Source organism: Heterocephalus glaber, unplaced genomic scaffold, assembly GCF_053883595.1.
Source record: "Heterocephalus glaber isolate CG9 unplaced genomic scaffold, H.glaber_assembly_v1.0 deba00001606, whole genome shotgun sequence".
NCBI lineage: Eukaryota > Metazoa > Chordata > Mammalia > Rodentia > Bathyergidae > Heterocephalus > Heterocephalus glaber.
The window spans coordinates 38914200-38933085 of NW_028258377.1; the positions used below are offsets into that span (position 1 = coordinate 38914200).

Here is an 18886-nt window from a genome sequence, read left to right on the forward strand (position 1 = left end):
GTAACGCAGGACACAGGCTCACACACGGCGCCATCTGCCCTTCCAGAAACATGGACCATGTGCTCACTTCAACAGCACTTTGACAGAAATGGACCATGAACTTGCTGCTGTGGCAAGGCCCGAGCCAGCATCCTCTCGCCCTCTGGGGCCCTGCTGTCCCCAGTGGATGGACTGAGCTGCAGGCTGGTCTTCTGGCGCTGGCCCTGCATATCTACCTTGCAGTGTGGTGTCTCAGCCTGGCCCAGCCTGCACTCCTGCTGGACAGGGACGCTGGGCACCTCGGTTGGGCTCACTTGGTTAAGGACTCTGAGCAGTGTGGGCTGCAGGAGGACAAGCTAATCTGGTAGCAGGTGTACCACTCGAGGGTAGCTAAGGTTTTTTTTGGTGCCCAGGATCGAACTCGGGACCTTGCACTTGTGCAGCAGGCACCAGAACCACCGAGCTAAGTCCCCAGCCCTGAGAGTAGCTAAGTTTTTCAACATCCCAAGAGGTCAAAGCAGCATGGCTAAGGCAGGAGTGTAAAAGCATCTCTCTCTGCTGAAGCTGCAACCTTCCACCTCCCTGGCCGTCTCCTCCCTGTTCCTCTGGGACCCTTCCTTCAGCCTAGTGCTGAGGGCCCAGAGCTCTGCAGGAGTGGGCTGGAGGGGTCTGGCTGAGCCAAACATGTGTGGCATGTCACCTCCATGCTCCACCTTGCCTCGTGTGGGAAATGCCACAATGACAAGCTTTTCCAGCCAGAGTGACACTACCCCTTCCTGTTGTCTTTTTAAAGCAGCGTTTATGAAATGTTTCTTTTTTGAGCTTCAGGAAGTGAGTGGCCTGAAGAGGTTCTTGATTTTGCTTTGTTTTGTTTTTTCCCACAGAGATATGCGTGCTTAGAAGAGTTATAGAAATTAGAGAAAAATGAGGGCTGACGGGTGCCAGGACAGAGAGGAGGGAAAAAAATCCAAGGCGTGACTGCAGAGTGGTGCAGGCTGGACTTGAAGCCGAGCACAGGGGAGCTTGGTGTGACATGTGGACAAGGCCTGGGCCACTCTGGGCTCTAGTGTGACCTCATGCCAGTGGACAGACCCGTACACGACCCTCCTCAGAGCAAAAGTCTCAAAGGGCCAAACTTGCTGGGTGTGGTGGCAGCTCATTTAATCCCAGCACTCTGCAAGGCTGAGGCAGGAGAAATGCAATTTCAAACCCAGCCTGGGCAACTTAGTGAGGACTCTGTCTCGAAATAAAGAAAATAATTAAGCTTATGCCAGGCATTGTAGCGAATACCTGTAATCCCACCACTTGGGAGGCTGAGGCAGGAGGACTGTGTGAGTTTGAGGCCAGCCTGTATTACATAGTGAGGCCAGTTGAACTACACAGTGAGACCTTGGCTCAAAAAACAAAACAAGGGCCAGGGATTTAGCTCTGGTTTCGCCGCCTGCTGCACAGGTGCAGGGACCCGAGTTCTATTCCCGGTACCACACACAAAAAAAGAAGCAGCTCAATGAGAAGGTCCTGGGTTCAGTCCCCAGTACCACAAAAATAAATAAATGAATGAATGAATAGAATAAAAGTAAACAAAACTGACTGGGAGCCACATAGGTAAGGCAGGTCCACCTGCGGCACTTCCCCTTGAGGCGTGGAGGAAGCCCGCCCAGACACTGCCTGGCTGTCCCCCAAAATTCAACTCAGCTTGCAGACCCAGCAAGGGTCTGTGGTCCAGGATGGCGCTGAAACCTCTTCTAAAACTGTGGGTGTTTTCTTGCCATACAACTTCAGGAAGTCATAAATTCTGTCCTATTTTCCCTTTATTTACATACCTATTTTCCTTTTTAAAACACTCTAATAAAAACTCACTAATCCAGAGCCCTCTATTACCCGTATTACAGTTAAGAACTAGGATGTGAATGGCGACCAAAAAAAGCCCGTGTGGCCTAGAGTGGTCCCAAAGCTCACACCCAGGACCCCTAGGAGGGTCTTATGTTACATTCAGATCAGAAAAGCCTTCCTACTGGTCAGAGTCTCAGCAGGAAACAGATGCACACCCCTCAGGTCAGGAGGAGAGTTTAGGGACGGGACTGTTTACAATGGGTAGGCGGGAAGAGAAATCCATGCGCCAAGGCCCAGCAGCAGGAAGCGGTGACGGTGATGCTCTGGCGGAGGAGCACAGAGGTTAAGGCTGGAAAGGGCGCCTGGCAGAGGTTGTGGTTTGAGGGTGAAGAATACAGACGCTGCAGACCCGAAGCCTAGCGAGGGGAGGAGCTGGGGTATTAAGTGCCCCAAGACCAGTCTCTTCCACCCTCCAATCGTGGCAAGATTCTCAACTGGCCAGACCCAGGAGAAAACCTGAGGACACGATTGTGGCTCATGCGCTCCGCCAAGGTCAAAACCTGGGAGGAGTGGGGGAGGGCAGAAAGCTGACAGGCACAGGACTGGGCGGGAGATGACAAGGGCTGCTGGGCCTGGTCCTCTGGCTTAGCCACGCTAAGATAATGAGTCAGAAGTTAACTTGGTACCACGTGTCTCCTCAACAGGTACATGGGATCATGGGATGAGAGGCAGCCAGAGCCAGAGATAGCCAGAAGAAAGGTCTCAAGAATCCCAACGCAGTGACCAGGTCCGCAGCATGGAGACCGAGACTCTCCCTGGTTTGACCATTCCAAGGTAAGCATGTATGTTCATGAAGATGACCCTGACTTGTCAGTGAGAGGTGTGGCCACTGTGCTACTTAACACTGTACTTTTACAGGGCTGAAAGGACTGTAACCAAATTAGAGATGTATTCATCCATAAGAGGTACAACAGGCTTCCAGCCGACACGCCAGGTTGTTCATGTCCTGCAGCAGCACTAAAACTCCAGCCAAGAAGTCAGATGGTATAAACCCTCAGAGGCCCGGAGCTTGGGAGAGGGGACGTGAGTGGTAGAGGAATCTCCAGACTCCTGGCTGCCGGAGAGAGTAGATGGAGGGGCCATGGCTGACACAGCCAAGCCAGTCCCCCAGGGCGGAGGGGCACACAGATGCAAGGCTTCACCCCGAGAACCCCAGAGGAGCTCAGACTGGGAGACTAGGTATTGTGGGTGGTAGGGTCAGGTGCAGGGGCCAGTGGGGTTAAGGGACCAGGAAAAGTGGTTGAAATCCTTCCCAGGTCCCGCCCCTGCATGCAGTGGCACATGGGCTGGCAGGAGGGTAAGTGAATGGAGGGGTGAAAACAGGAAGAGAATCAAGTGTGGAGCCTGAACAGTAGGAGTCAATGTCCCACCCCCTTGCCTCCACTTGAACTGCCCTAGACCTATACCACCCTATTAAATTTAAACAGGGCCGCCAGTTCTTCAACACTTCTCTCACTGAGATGAGGGTCTGTCTTCTTCCTTCAGTCTGGCCTTTTTGTGACTAAAGTGGAAGTGATGCTGCATGACTTCCAAAACCAGGCCATAGAACCTTGTGTAGCTTCCATCTTACTGGCCAGAACACTTGCCCCTGGAGATCTGAGCTATACCACATGAGTTCAGCAGCCTGGCCACTGTGCTAGGCAGGCCGTGTGTGCTCTCTGGTCAACGGCGCAGCTGAACCCAGCCTTCCAGCGATCTTGGCCCAGTGAGTAAACCATCTTGGATGAATCCTTCAGCCCCGGCTGCTCCAGCTCCCAGCCACCATTCCAGTCACCCTCAGTCATTCTAGTCATTCTGGCTTAGCCCCAGATACTGCAGACTAGAGATGAGCTGAGCCCTGTCTGGGTCCCTGACGTGCAGCATAATAAAGTGGTGCAGCAGTTGTTTTAGGCCACAGAGTTTTGATAACTATACGGCAATAGATAACTGGAACAAGGAGACAGAACATGTCTCTTAAGAGTCTGCATGGCTCTAGAGAGGTGCTAATTTCTTTTAAGATTACTTCTGGGAATTCAGTAGGAGTCCTTGCTTTTCTAACTCCCAACAGAGGTAAAATGCTGGGTTGACTGAAGGTGGGTGAGGAGTCAGGCTCAGGGCTGGAGTCACAAGGCTGCTCTCTAGATGTGCTAGCGCCATGTTGTCTCAGCAGGAGAAGCCTGAGCGTGCTCATTGTCATCTCAGCCTGGGGTAGGTGGGCCTTAGCTCTCCATGGCCACCAGCCTTCTGGCCTGATAAAATGACCTCTCCCTTCACCCATTGTCTTTCCTTTACCCTCTCTGCCCTGCCTCTCTCTCAGCCCTCCAGAGCTCTGTCCCAGGGCTACAAAGCTGGCCGGCCTGCCAAAGGCAAAGGTGCTGCACCCCCAACCTCTTCAGTTGTTACTTACTTTTTTTTTGGTACCGGGGATTGAACTCAGGACCTTGCGCTTGCAAGGCAGGCGGCAGAACCACTGAGCTAAATCCCTGGCCTGTTACTTACTTTTAAAAAAGTATACCATCGTTACATTAATAGTATGTATTCCTTGTAGAAAAATAATAAAATACTAAATACCATTCAATATTCTTCAGCCAAAAATCCAACCAAACATCCCTTTCCCTGATGATCTCTAGGCTTCTACACAAATACGCATTCTTTAGGTCCACGTTCCCCCTGAGCCCTCATCTGCTGAGCACTTGGCACACTGCAGGCCGTGCTGTGTTCCTGTCACCACGTCCTCCCAATTTTGAGGTAGGCCCATTTTACAGGCAGGAGACAGAGGCTCGGGAAAATCACATTTTTTGCCCTCTTCTCAGGCTGGCTAAGAGATCGGTCATGTGTAACTCCCCATACAGAGTCTAAGGCTACTTTCCTTGTATGTGATGTAAGATTTCTGTTTTTCTTTTTCTTTGCTCAAAAACAATATATCTAAATACATTTCTCGACAAGTACACCTCTACAGCATTCTACTGCACGACACACCCTTGCATAGATGTGAAAATTTTTGAATCACCAATTTATTGGGCTTTCAGATGTTTGCCTCCCCGCATTATAAACAACACAGTTATAAATATCTTTGCACATACACCTTAGCAAAAATATGTTTATTTTCCTTAAAAAAGTAAAGTAGAATTGTTTGGTCAAAGGTTAGACCTTTTTTGTGATACTGAAGATTGAACCTATTTATTGATATTAGTATTAGTGTGTGCTTTTAATGATATCTGTGTTGACGAACTGGCACATACATATAACAAATCTTGGTCCTTTCCAATCTTCTTACCTTCCCTCCTTGTCTCCTCCCACTCCCTGATCCCTTTCCCCATCTCCAAAAAGTCTGCCTTCTTATTTCCCACCATCACTTCTTTATTATACCCATTCATGTATTTATTTACTCATATTTTAGATTTCTCATATGAGAGAAAGCATGCAATATTTAACTTGCAGTGTCTAATTTTGCTTCATTTTCTGTTCTCAAATCCCACCCTTTTTCCTACAAATAACATGATTTTGTTCTTCATGGGTAAATGATGTCCCACTGTGTATATATGCCACACCACATTTTCTTTATCCACTCATCTGTTGCCTGGCATCTAGGCTGTTTCCAGAGCTTAGCTATTGTGAATTGATCTGCTATAAAAATTAGTAAACATGTATCTCTGAGCATAATGTGCTTAATTCTTTTGGTAAGATACCCAGGAGAGGTATTGCTGGGTCAAATCGAATTTCTATTTTTAGTTTTTTGAGGAATCTCCACACTGAGTCTCTTGTGCTTGCACAGTGGTTACATTAGATTACATTCCCACCAACAATGTAGAGGATTTCCTTTCTCCCCATATCCTCGCCAAGATTTATTGCGTTTGTGTTCTCGATGATAGGATTTTGACCAGGGTAAGGAGGAATCTCAGAATTGTTTTGATTTGTATTTCCCTAATGGATAACGATGATGGACATTTTTCCATGTACCTGCTGGCCATTTATACTTCTTTTGAGACATGTCTATTCAGTGCATTTGCCCATTTTTTGATTGGGTCATTTGTTTTTCGGGGTTAATTTTTTGAGTTATTTATATTGTCTAGATTTTACCAGAGGAGTAACTTGTAATTTTTTCCCATTCTGTAGGTTGTCTTTTCACTCTGTTGACTGTTTCCTTTGTTGTGCAGAAGCCTTTTAATTTGATGTAATCTCATTTGTTGACTCTTGATATTACTTCCTGTGCTATTGGAGTTTTCTGTTAAGAAAGTCTTTGCCTGTGCCTATGGCTTCAATTTTTTCCCCTTTATCTTTCAGCAGTTTCAGAGTTTCTGTTTTTATATCTAGGTCTATGATCAATTTTGATTTTATTTTAATACAGGATGAGAGACTGGGATCTAGTTTCTTTTTTTTTTCTTTTGGGTAACGGGGATTGAACTCAAGACCTTGCGCTTGCAAGGCAGGTGGCAGAACCACTAAGCTAAATCCCCGGCCCCGGGATCTAGTTTCTTGTCTTTCCTTTTTTTTGTGCTGGAGATCGAACTCGGGACCTTGTGCTTGTGAGGCAGGCAGCGGAACCACTGAGCTAAATCACTGGCCCCCAGGGATCTAATTTCAATCTTCTGCATGTAGGTAAGTTGTTTTCCCAGCACCATTTATTTTATTTTATTTTTTTGGTCCTGGGGATCGAACTCACAACCTTGTGCTTGGGAGCCAGGTGTGGTGCCACTGAGCTACATCCCTGGCCCTACCATTGGTTTGTTTTGAGACAGTCTTGCTATGTACTTTAGGCTGGTCTTGAACTCCCTATGTAGCCCAGGCTGGCCTGGAATTCATGGTGATCCTCCTGTCTCAGCCTCCCAAGTGCTGGGCATGCTCCACCATGCCTGGGTTCAGCACCATTTGCTAAAGAGGATGTCTTTTCTGCAGCATATGGTTTTGGCCCTTTGTCAAAAATTGTTGGTGGTAGGTGTATGAGGGTGTTTCTGTATCTTTTTTTTTGGTACTAGGGATTGAACTTTGGATCTTGTGCTTGTGAGGCAGGCATCGGCACCACTGAGCTAAATCCCCAGTGTGTTTCTGTATTTTCTGTTCTATTCCACTGGTCTACATGTCTACTTTTGGGCCAGGAGCATGTTGTTTTTCTTACTATAGCTTTGTAGTACAACTTTAAATCTGGTATTACGATGTCTCCAACTTTTATTTTTTTCTCAGGATTGCTTTGGTTATTCTCGGTCTCTTCTGGTTTCATATGAATTTTAGAATTGTTTTTGGTAGTTCTGTAAAGAATGTTGTTTATATTTTAACAGGGATTGTATAAATCTATAGAGCACTTGGTAATATGGCCATTTTAGCAATGTTAATTCTGGCTATCCAACAACCCATTTTCTTTCTTTCTTTTTTTTTTTTTGGTACCAGGGATCGAACTCAGGTCCTTGTGCTTGCTCAGCAGGCGGCAAAACCACTGAGCTAAATCCCCGGCCCGATGTGTTCCCATTTTCTACTGTCTTCAATTTTTTTTTTTTCTGGCACCGGGAATCAAACTCAGGACCTTGTGCTTGCCAGGCCTTGGCAGCGCCACTGAGCTATATCCCGGCCCAATATATATGTTTATTTCACATATTGTTCTACCCCCACCCCTTCCGGGGGACGAACTCAGGACCTTGTGCTTGCCAGGCAGGCGCCACACCACTGAGCTACATCCCTGGCACTTTCTTCAAAGATCTGTAATTTTCATTACACACACCTTTTACCTCCTTGGTTAGGATGATTCCTTGGTATTTTTAGTCTTTTTTAAACTATTGTAGTCTAATACAGGACATATAATTTATAGGATTATTTTATAATATTCACCCAGAAAATGAAATGTGGAGGAGTACAAGAGATCTGTACACACACTAGAAACCCAAAGAATCCAGCCGATGGCCTGGATCCCACAGCAGTGGCCCAGCTAAAGGCCTAGAGCCCACGGCAGTGTCTCATGCTTGTCCATATCAGAGATCTGTACCGGCAAGCCACAAAGGCCACTGGAAGCTAGAAAGCCTGAACTGGTGAGGTGAAGGATCAGTGCCACCAGGCTGAGGGATCTGCACTGGAGCCAGGAAGTGATTCTCCAGGTAAAGACCAGAGCTCTCCTGCTGAGAACAGTAGCCATTCCCAGCGCCAGCGAGACCCCAAGCACCTCCTTCTATGAGAGCAGCCAAGTTTGCATCAGGAAAACCAGCCACGGTAAGCTCCCCACCCTGCCCCGTGCCCCAAAAATCAACAGCACACGATCTTCCCCTCCAGTTCTTTTTCTGCCATTGGCAACAATCCTCAGGTGGGTCTTGCACACCCAGAACCACCCTGATTCAGTTCAGCTGAGCATTCCAACTTGACCGTTAGTTAATCCACCACAACTATCATGAACAGAAATGAATTCCTGATTTCTTTCTTGATGGATTCATTATTGGTGTATAGAAACACTATTTGTATGTTGATTTTGTATCCTGGCATTTTGCTGAATTTGTTTATCAGGTCTAAAACTCCTCTACTAGAGTTTTTTTGGGGGGTCTTCTATGTAAATAATTATATCATCTGCAAAGAGGAATTGTTTAACTTGCTTTCCTATTCGTACCCCTTTTATTGCTTTCTCTTAAACCTGCTTGCTCTCACTGAAGTTTCCAGTACACAAACACTGAGGAGGACTGTCGAGAGTGGACACTGTAGGAACCAGCCTATGAGCTTGAACCTGACCAAGGGGTGACGAGGATGAAAAATAAGGAGACGCAGGGCTGGGGATTTAGCTCAGTGGTTTCGCCGCCTGATGTGCAAGCAAAAGGATCTGGGTTCAATCCCTGGCACCAAAAAAAAAAGGAGACACAGAAACAGGTTAAAATTTGGAGTGCCAGGAGGCTCATGTCTCCCCTCCACATAGAGCCCCAAGTGCCTGGTGCATGTTGGCTTTATTCGCTCAACTCAGTCAGAGCCATTAGAGTTCCACAGGCCGCATCTGTCTGTCTCCGCCCTCCACGGTGCTTCTCCGGGTGAACACCTCAACCTCAGGTGTTCTTACTTCCCCTGCAGCGTGTGAGCACGCTCACACGCCCTCTCTCTCCTCAGGGATCTCCGAGCAGGCCAGTTAGGCCTCCTTCTTCCCATCTGGTCTCCACAGGACACCCGCTCCTCTTTCATTTAAGAAAAAGCTTTGTTTTCTCCACTTAATATGACATTGGCTGTGGGTCTGTCATAGGTGGGTTGTATCAATTTGAGGTAAAGCCCTCATTTACACCTATTTTCATCCGAGTATTTTTTTTTAATCATGAAAGAGTGTTGGATTTTTGTCAAGGCTTTTTCTGCATCCTTTTAGATGATCATGTGATCTTTATTCTTGGCTTTATGGACTGTATTATATTTATGGATTTATGTGTGTTGAATAATCCTGTATCCCTGGGATGAAGCCAACTTGGTCGTCATGTGTGATCTTTTTAATGAGTCGTGAATTCAGTTTGTAAATATCTTTTTTTTTTTTTGGTACCGGGGATCGAACTGAGGACCTTGCGCTTGCGAGGCAGGCATGTCGCCACTGAGTTACATCCCTAGCCCTCTGTAAATATCTGGCCCCCTTCACTACTGGGGATCAAACTGGGGTCCTTGCGCTTGCGCAGCAGGCAGCGAAACCACTGAGTTAAATCCCCAGCCCTCTTATTGAGGATTTTTGCATCTATGTTCATCAAGGATATTGGGCTGTAGGTTCTTTTTTTGTGGAGTCCTAATCCAATTTTTTGGTATCAGGGTAATGCTGGCTTCCACATCACCAAACTATGTAGCCCAGGATGGCCTCCAATTCATGGTGATCCTCCTGTCTCAGCTTCCCAAGTGCTGGGATTTGGAAGCATTTCTTCCCTTTCAATTACATGGAAAAGTTTGAGGAGTACTGTCATTCTTTAAAGTTCAGATAAAATTCAGTGGTAAATCCTGAGCTTTTCTTGGTAGAATTTTTTACTACTGCATGTTATGGCTTGTGTAGATGTTCCTCCAAAGTCTCATGTGGTCACTGGTGGGGATTTTCAGAGGTGGCTGGATGTAGGGTGTGTGATGCTGGGATTAAGGGTGTGTGATTACTTAATTAGTCCACTGATTGGTTTGGTTATAGTCAGTCCTGAGTGTAGATAATGAGAAGGCCAGAGGTAGGTGTGAGTGCTACCCACCCTAAGGGCAGGTAGCCTAGATAAAATATAAGGGACACAAAGCTTGCTGCTTGCTTCTTCTCCAATACTTCACTGCTTTGTTGCCTTCTGCCTGCTATGAACTGTTTCTCCTCTGTGATGCCTCTCTGCTTTGGAGCCTGCTGAGTATGGACTGAAACCTCTACCAACTGTGAGCTAAATAAACCTTTTCTCTTTTAACTTTGGGTGTCTAGTATTTTGTCTCAGGAATGAGAAAAAATAAGACACCACATCAATTTAATTCCTTGTTATTGGACTGTTCTGAGTTTTTTTGGGGGCGGGGGAGTTATCAGGGATTGAGCTCAGGACTTTGCACCTTCGAGGCAGGCGCCAGCACCACTGAGCTAAATCCCTGGCCCCGTTCTGGATTTTTGTACCTTTCTGATTCAATTTTGTTAAGTCATATGTGCCTAGGAATTTATCTACTTTTCCTAGATTCTCTGATTTATTTGAATATAAGTTTTCAAGATAGTTTCTAAATCTAGCTCTTTAAATTTTAAGACAGGGTCTCCTAAGTTGCCCAGGCCAGACTCAAACCTTCAGTCTTCCTAGTACTAGGGTTGCCATACCCAGACTAGACAGTTTTTTGTTTGTTTGTTTGTTTGTTTTGGTACCGGGGATCGAACTTGGGAAGACTAGACAGTTTTAAAAGCCAACTTTTTCCAATCACATTAGCTGTGTGCATTCTCTCACATTCATTATTCATTGAGCATTTTCACTTTTTACAGTTTGTACAGAAGAATCCTATGCTTGAAAGATTCTAATAAATTCAAACAAAAACAACCCTAGATCCTCTCTGCCAAGGCTGCTGTGGCTTCAGAGTGCTAGGCAGGGGGCCTGGAGGGAACCAGGAAAGAGGAGCAGGACGCTGTCCTGTGGGCCCACACTGGGCTTTCCCAAGGTAAGCACTGTCCCCCTCGGAGCTGCCCTTAGTCTCCTCTGAACCCGGGGAAATCTGAGGGCCATTGTGCTGGAAGAGGGGCTTGCAACAGGTGATCAGCAGAGGTTGTTCGAGGTGAGCCCAGCTCCTCTGGCTTCCTGTTCCTCACGCTCACCTCCCTTCCCGTCCTGGCCACCTCACTCACTACAGCAAAGGACCAGATCCATCCCAGGTGCAGCCCCTGCTCTTGGACTCCAGAACTGTGGGCCTAAATAAGCTTCTTCTTAATAAATTATCCAGTCTCACATACTCTGTTGAAAACAGATTAAGACACAGGATCTAAGGACCCCCAGCCACTGCTGACAATGCTGAGCAGTCCCCTGCCCCCAAGGTTCACACTCTGTCCAGGAGTCAGAAAAAGTCCCCGGGCTTTCATTTTATTGGGCTGCTGACACTTGGAGCACCAGGTTCAGGAAGTCTGAACCAATCACAGTCTTATTGTTCTCTTACCTTGATGTTGGTTTTCCCCAACAGGCTGCAAACTCTGGCACCTGAAGAAAAGAAAGGACAGTAAATGATTAAACAGCGCTGGGGGATGGCCTTTGAGGTGAGGAAGGCAACATCTGCAGGGAGCTCCTCAGAGGAACCCCAGCCGGCTGCAGGCCGCAGGCAGACGGTGGCAGCACGGCCTCCAGCAGGGGCATTGTCCACTCAGGCATGTCCTTCTCACTCAGCCTGCTAATGCTTCTATGCTGGCAGAGGCCCCAGTGTTTTTTCCATCTCTTCTCAAAACCTTATATAAACCATTCACTCATTTTCATTGATTCGGCTGGATTAATTTGATACCTATGTAGCAGATACTTATTGAGTACCTAGTCCATGCCAGGCACTGTCATAGAGCTCCAGAGATACGGCAGTGGATGAAACAGACAAAGCTGCCTGCAGTTTTGTGGTCTACTAGGAGATACCAACAACCCACAAAAGAAATACATTAAAAATTTAATAGTGGGGGGAGCTGGGGATTTAGCTCAGTCGTTTCTCTGCCTGCTGCGCAAGTGCAAGGACCCAAGTTTGATCCCCGGTACCAAAAAAAAAAATTTAGTAGTTGGGGACTGGGGATTTAGCTCAGTGGTTCTGCTGCTTGCCTTGCAACCGCAAGGTCCCGAGTTCGATCCCCGGTACCTATATATATATAAATATATAAATAAATATAATAGTCGGACATGTTAAGTGCTATGAAGAACACAGTACAGCAGAAGTGGGGAATAAGGAGGGTCAGGAAGGAGTGCCAAATTCTAAACAGTGTGTCAGGGAAGGCAGGGCATCTGAAAGGGAAACTCCAAAGGAAGACTCGAAAGAAGTGAGCCCTAGGACAGTGCATGGAGGAGCTGAGGTGTGGTCAGATTGCAGAAAGTAGAGCCAAGAGGATCTTCTGATGGACTAGAGAGAAAAGAAGAGTGGAGGAGGACTCCCAGGATTTAGGCCTGAGCCCCTGGGAGGATGGGATGCCATTTTCTGAACTGCACATGTCTGCAGATGGCGCACGGTTGGGAGGAAGCTAAGGAACCCAGTTTGGGATCTGTTAACTGTGAGATGCCTTTCAGACGCTCGGGTGGGTATGAGAGTCTGTATTTTAGGGGAGATGCAGAACTGACAATCTGCAAGTCCAGCAGGTAGGTCTTCAAGGTCATCGCACAGGAGACTATCCCTGGCAGGATGGGCCTCAGCAGGGAAGCGGTCCAAGGGCCGGGCACCTTCCATATCTCAGCAAAGGAGAGTGGGAAGGAATTGCAAGTACAGTGGGGGGGCACGGGAAGCAATCCACTGTGTAGGTCAATTAGTACAAGGGCAGAGAAGTACAAGTGGATTCAGCATCTTGGCGTCATTTGTTCCTGGTTGTGGCAGAGTCAGCAGAATGGCTACATGATGAACTCTTACATGGAGAAAGAAGGTGAGGGTGTGAATGGAGTGGGGACAGGGACACAGAGATACCTGGTAGCCGAGGGCTGGACCCAAAGGGGACGGGGAGACAAGTCAGTGCCCCCACCCCTTCCTCAAATGGGAAAGGCAGGGCACAAAGCTGGCTCATCTGCACCTGTAAGTGGCAGCTCCTATTGCTGATTCCGAGCCAGGGCCTCCTGGTCGCCAAGTGTTTCTGGCCCCAGAAGCCAGCTCTCTGCCTGTTCCCGAATCCCATGACATTGTTCCCATTTCTCACTATCATAGGCAGCCTTAGCATAAATGCTTATGGTGTGGGGTGCTGAGCAAGGCCTCAATTCCTTACCAACTGCAGTCTAACCTGAGCCCCTCCTGGGATGGGAAGTCAGAGTGAGCAGGACAGACAAGGTGCCATCCCATGGAGCTTGCCTTCTGATGGAGACAAAGAGCCACCAAGCAGACAGATAAGCAATCACCTCAGATGTAAGCAAGAACTGCAGGGCAATAAAAGGAGGTAGAAGACAGGAGTGTGGAAGCTCTCTCTGTGAGGTGAATTTGGGAAGGTGGCCTCTCTGGGAGAGGGCACTTGGGACAGACCTGGACCATGACGGCCAGCTAGTTCTCAAGCAGGCCCTCCTCCCCTGCTCCCAGGCTTTGCACACAACTTCTGCAGCATCTGCATTCCAGGAATGAATGGAGCCAGGGGCCATCTAGGTAAGGAGCCAAAAGTAAACCTCTGTCCACTACATACTGTGGATTTTTTTACTCCATGATACAAAGGACATGCATTTTCACTGAGGGAGATTTGGGAAATATCGAAAACAGACAAGCCACTTAAAATTCTACTGCTCAGAGATAACGACAACTAACATTTCATATGCATCCTTCCAGGCGTTTTCTATGCATATATAAATGTATTTTTAAAAAGTGAGATCACGTACATTGTGCTTTGTGACCTGAATTTTGATTAATCTATTATAAAGCGTTCTTCTCTGGTCATTTTCTTCTGCGTGATAATTTTAATGGTTGTATAGTACTTAATTATGAGTAAGTTTCCACAGTATTTAAACCCCTAGCACTGGCCGTTTCAATTATTTCCAGTGATTGCTACTGTAAGAAAATTCTCTAATGAACAATCGTATTTTTTTCTTGATGGGGGTGTGGAGGTTGCAAATCTTAGATTGCTGCTTTTTTTCTTTTTAGGTATAAGGCCTTCCACCTGCCATGCAAATGCTCTACCACTGAGCTACATCTCCAGCCTCCCTCCTCTTTTTGTATTTTATTTCTGAGATAGGGTTTTGGTAAGTTGCCTAGGCTAGTTTCAAACTTAAAAATCCCCTGCCCTCACCTTCCTGAGTAGCTAGAATTATAGCTCTGTGCCACCATGGTAGGGTCAGATTGTTTCCTTGCATTAAAAGAAATGTCAGTCCCCAGTGGAGGGGTAACAACCTCAGGGCAGCAAGAGGCAGCCAGGGAGCACCAGGGAGGGCAGGAGCTGAGCCCAAACACAGGGAGCCACTCAGATCTGAGGCTTATTTAGTCCTGCCACCAACCGTGGTCTTCCATTTTCTTCCCTTGAGGGCCTGAGCTATAGGAAAGCAATAGGCCCCTCCCATAAACCCAGAGAAACCCAAGGGGATTCCCCACCTCAGCCCAGAAGTAGGTGCCCAGTGATCCCATCACACAGACTACTCCCATCCCCTTGGGGAATCCATGTGGGAAAAGCTCCTTCCTCCCTGGGGAAACCATGGGGGGGGGGATGGGCATCAAGCATTCAACCAGCCTCAATGAGGGTTATGGCTGCTGGAACTGGGGGAAGTCGGGCAAACAGAGGTCTCTAGAAATGGCAGCCAATGGGTCAGGCTTGCTCCCGAATCCTCAGTCCCAAGGTGCTGCCAGGGGACTGTCTGTGCTCTCCAGGAGTGGAATGTTCTGAGGGCAAATCAGTTCACAGGTGTGGTAGGAAAAGCACCAGCCCTGGGTTTGAGAACCAACCCTAATGTATCCCACTTCCCCCTGGGCAAGTGACCGCCTCTGAAGGCAAGTGCTAGGAGGGAGTCTGTTTCGTTTGTTACATCTGTAACACTTAGCACATAGTAGTTGCTCAATAAATATTATACCAGGTCAGGGCAATGACCTAAGCTTTGGTTTGTTCATTTTCAAAATAGGGATGATAATAGCTATCTCACAGGCTGTGTGGAGACTAAATAAAACATGGGTAAAATACACAGGTGCCTGTGCCCAACAACACCAAAGTCTGAAACCCTGGAGGGTTGTGGCCAAAATGCTTTATGCCTGGTTGATTCCTGGGCCTGTGCTCTAGTCTAGAATATTCTCTCCCAAAGGCATGGGGAGTGAGGAGGAAGCAGCCAATTCCCAAGCCCCTAATGGAGGGAGGCAGAACTCCAGACAGAAGGAGGTCCTTGGGGAGTCAGCAGGGCGATGGACTCTCCTGAGCCCACCATCTTTCTGTGGATTTTAGGGGGCGTCAGCAGCTGTATCTCAGGGAGGGGCCTCAGCTCTGGCCAGGCTGGGACAGGCTGACGGAAATGGGCCCCGGGCTCCTCTTACCAGTGTGGAACCCTGCCAGCTCAGGACTTGGGGATCCTCAGCCCAGGGTAGATTTCTATGGTCTCAGCAGCAGGCATGGTGGCTGATGGCCACCTGCTGAGGAGCCAGCCTAACTCCAGCTGGGGCAGAGACCATAAGCTCCTCATTTACTCATTTCCGTGGGCCCAGGACCCTCTGGGGCCCTGTGCCATGAAGGCCGAAGGAGGAACTCAGCCCCCAGCATCAGGGAGGAAGCAGGAGGGCTGGCTAGACCATAGCCAGGGGTGTGAAGGGGCCCAGGGCCCAGGGCCCAGGCGGGAGGATGTAAGGACAAGACTTGCTTTGGTCTTCTTCCCTCTTACTAAAGTGCAGATGTTTCTGGAGGGCAGGTCCATGGCTGATCATCTTTCTGTCCCTACCACAACCAGTAGATTGTCTTGCAAGCGTAGCTTATTGGCAGAGGAATGAAGCCAGTGTGCTGGATGACAGATGGCATTTTCTCTGCCTGAGTCCTTAGGAAAGTGCCAGGCCTGCTGGCCCAGATGTCCTGACCAGAAGAGCGACAATGACTCTTCACTTGTACATCCACAAAGTGCATCTCCCTCTGGAGCCCAGCCCAAGCGAATAAATCGCCCAGTCTTAGCCAAGGAAAGACCTGGGAGGTCTAGGTGCTTCCCTGGTGCCCAAGGAAGGGACTCGGCATGTGGTGAAGCATTCTTGCCCCCAGGAATCTTCGAGCTCCTTAGGCCACCAGAAAGAAAAATACAGGCCAATTATCTCCGTATTGAGACGATGTCCCCTGTGGCAGGCTTTCTGTGCAAGGTCAGTGCAGAGCTTGTCTTACAGAGCTGACTCGGGTTGGCTCCACATCGCCTGTCTGTGTGCTTCACCTGAGGCTTCGATCTGAAGGTACCCAGACCCTGGATAGGACGTCCTCGAGGACCTGCTCACTGTGCCGTACCTGTCCAGTGCAGTCAGAAACAATGGGGCCGAGAAGTCACTCCCTTCCCTCCATTTAATTCGAAACAGCACTTTACAATTATTCCTGCCTCTACCGTCCTAAGAGAGGTAGAAAATGAAATAACAAGCCTAGGAAATCTTTCGATGCCTTAAGAGAGCACCTGCTCGTTGGATCTCCTAGCCTGAGCCAGATCATCTTTACTCCCCTTCCACCTCATTACAGGCTCATAAATATGCACCACAGCTCAGAAGCATAATTAAGATCCATGAGTCCTGGGATGAGCATGCGCACTAACAGCCCCTGAGAGGGCTCAGCATGCTGTCAGTCAGTCACACCTAGAGAGTCAGGGAGAGGCACCTAGAGCAGAGGCGTCTGGCTTTAAATTCTGAGAGCCTGAGTTATCGGCTGCTTTTTCGTGTGTGGCTCTTGCGACCTTCGACCTGTGTGCCGTGCTTTTCTGTTGCCTGGCACCTTTCCCGGTCAGTGTTGTACCTTTGTTGGGATGAACTGGCCCTGAGCACAACTTCCGGTGATCCTCAGCAAAAGTGGCTGCTTACTACTTACTGCTGGGTGTATGCTTGACAGTTCTTTCCTCATCATACCCAATGTAATATCATTGGCCCATTCAAATGTAACACATCCATCATGGCCCTAAATTAAACCTGAGGTGTAAACGGCTCAGACAGTGGCCTAAGGTGACAGGCCAGGTGCTGGTCCATCCCACCTATCCATCCCCCTCCTCCATCTCCCTCTTCACTCACCTGTACCTGAGGTGAGAAGCAGTGGCCAGGACTAGCTGGTTTTGGCCTATGCTAATGGTTCTCAAAGTGCAATTGTCAGACCAAATTCTTGAAGTTTATAGATCTGTTCATCTACAGCTAGCTTTCTGTATCCTTTTTTTTTTTTTGGTACCAGGGATCGAACTCAGGTCCTTGTACTTGCGAAGCAGGCGGCAGAACCACTGAGCTAAATCCCCAGCCCTTTTCTGTATCCTTCTTAAGCAGTCTTTACCTTACTTGATATCAAGTCCAGAGATCTCAGAAATAGTAACAGAAATGATTAGTACTAAGCAACACAAAGGAGCGAAGGAGAAACCCTGAGGTGCACGGGAGGACTGCGTCAGATCATGAGGGTCTGTCTACTGGAGTGTGCCGGGAGAAAGCCTGGCCTTGTGACATGCGATGTGTTGATGGGAGCCAAGCTGCCATCAGCTTGACAATAGGTGCAGTTGTCCCGTTTGGACGTGGCAGATGCTGGGAGTGGCTCTTTGGGGTTAGGAGGAGTCTGGCTGATTGGTTTAAGAGGAAGATCACCCTTTTCATGTGTGTTAAACTGGGTTCAGCTCTCAAACCCTGCAGACTTCCCTTAGCCCCGGCTCCGCTGCGCCAGGGCCTGCTACAGAGCAGGGCTGACACTGTCCAGCTGGCTCACGAAGGGGAAATTCTCCCCCCCTGAGTCACCACACAGACACCAGGAGCTTCGCATGACAAGCGCTGGACTACAAACAATCGCTAGGCTCGCTTCACTATGCTGCATCACTTCCAAAATCCCCTTTGATGCCTCTGGATGAACTCTGGATCCGAAAACTTTCCCTGTTTTCCCCCCACTTGAACAGAATAATACCCTGAAATCACAAGCTGTGCTGTGAAAACGACATCCCCAAAGAGAATGAAAGAGATCTTGGTGTCCAGGTTTGAGTTTAGGGTCTGGAAAGACGGGGCCTTGGGTCTTCAGCAGGGATGTGGTGGTGGTGGCAGGCCATCGGCTCCTGTCACCTTGCCAAAAGGACCCCAACCCCCGATGGACACTCGCCACCACCTGCCTCTTCCAACAGCAGTGAACTCGAGTTCCTGGGGGGTTTTCTCTTCATCCAGCTTCATGCAGGGTACCGAAGGCACAGCACCCCGGCCCCTCTGCCAGGGCTGTGCGTCACTGCTGACGGAAGGATCCCTTTTCCCTAGCACAGGCAGTGAGCACAGTCTGCAGCCCTCACTCCACAGTGATATTTTCCCAGGACTGGCCTGGGTGAAACCGTGAAGTGAGTTTTCACTCTTAAGTTCCTTGCCTGTCCATTTTCCCTGGTCTTCACCACCGCCTTTCCCCATTTACCGCTCTTTCCTAAGAATCAGAATCCCAGGGCAGGGCCAAAGGGGTCCCTGAGACCTCTAAATGTAAGCACAGTTCTGGATGTCTGTGAATTTTCCTGGGGAACGGTTCCATCTACTCCATTAGATTCTGGAAGGGATGTGACCCCAAGCAAGTTAAGAACCATGGGATCAAGCCCTCTTTAAATAGAAGCACATCAGTTTGATAAAGCTAATTTACACTAGTGAGTAACATAGCTTTAGCTAACAACTGCATTTCTAAAACAGCCATCTGGGAAAGGAGAATTCTTAACTAAAAATATTTCTCAGGTCAAAGTTGAGGTGCACTTGAAACCTGAGTGGGGAAGGATGATGTTAAGCCATTCCCACTGGCATACAGGACCAAGGACACTGCAATGAGGGCAGGCCCGGAGGTGTCAGAAGAGAC

At 48.2% G+C, this 18886-nt stretch overlaps 1 protein-coding gene and 1 long non-coding RNA gene across 11 annotated transcripts in view; one reads left to right on the top strand and one right to left on the bottom strand.

Annotated features, from left to right (window-relative positions):
- The window catches only part of LOC106010941 (uncharacterized), a 76911-nt gene that overhangs the window by 21389 nt on the left and 36636 nt on the right, over positions 1-18886 (bottom strand). For all 7 annotated transcript variants that reach the window (XR_015444660.1, XR_015444657.1, XR_015444656.1 and 4 more), the window contains exon 2: positions 11416-11456. Coding sequence is in view for 1 of the 7 variants with exons in the window: in XM_087194555.1 (XP_087050681.1) it covers positions 11416-11456 (41 nt within the window). In the remaining 6 variants the exon portion in view is untranslated. The remainder of the gene's footprint in view (positions 1-11415; positions 11457-18886) is intronic.
- On the top strand, positions 601-11729 carry LOC106010943 (uncharacterized). 4 transcript variants are annotated; one of them, XR_015444664.1, is made up of 5 exons: positions 601-2364; positions 2517-2646; positions 7676-10176; positions 10754-10926; positions 11440-11729. It is a non-coding gene; the product is annotated as an uncharacterized LOC106010943 (long non-coding RNA). The 4 variants fall into 4 exon arrangements; XR_015444663.1 differs by having other exon boundaries at positions 607-2364; positions 7816-10176; XR_002388286.2 differs by having other exon boundaries at positions 614-2364; positions 7816-9049.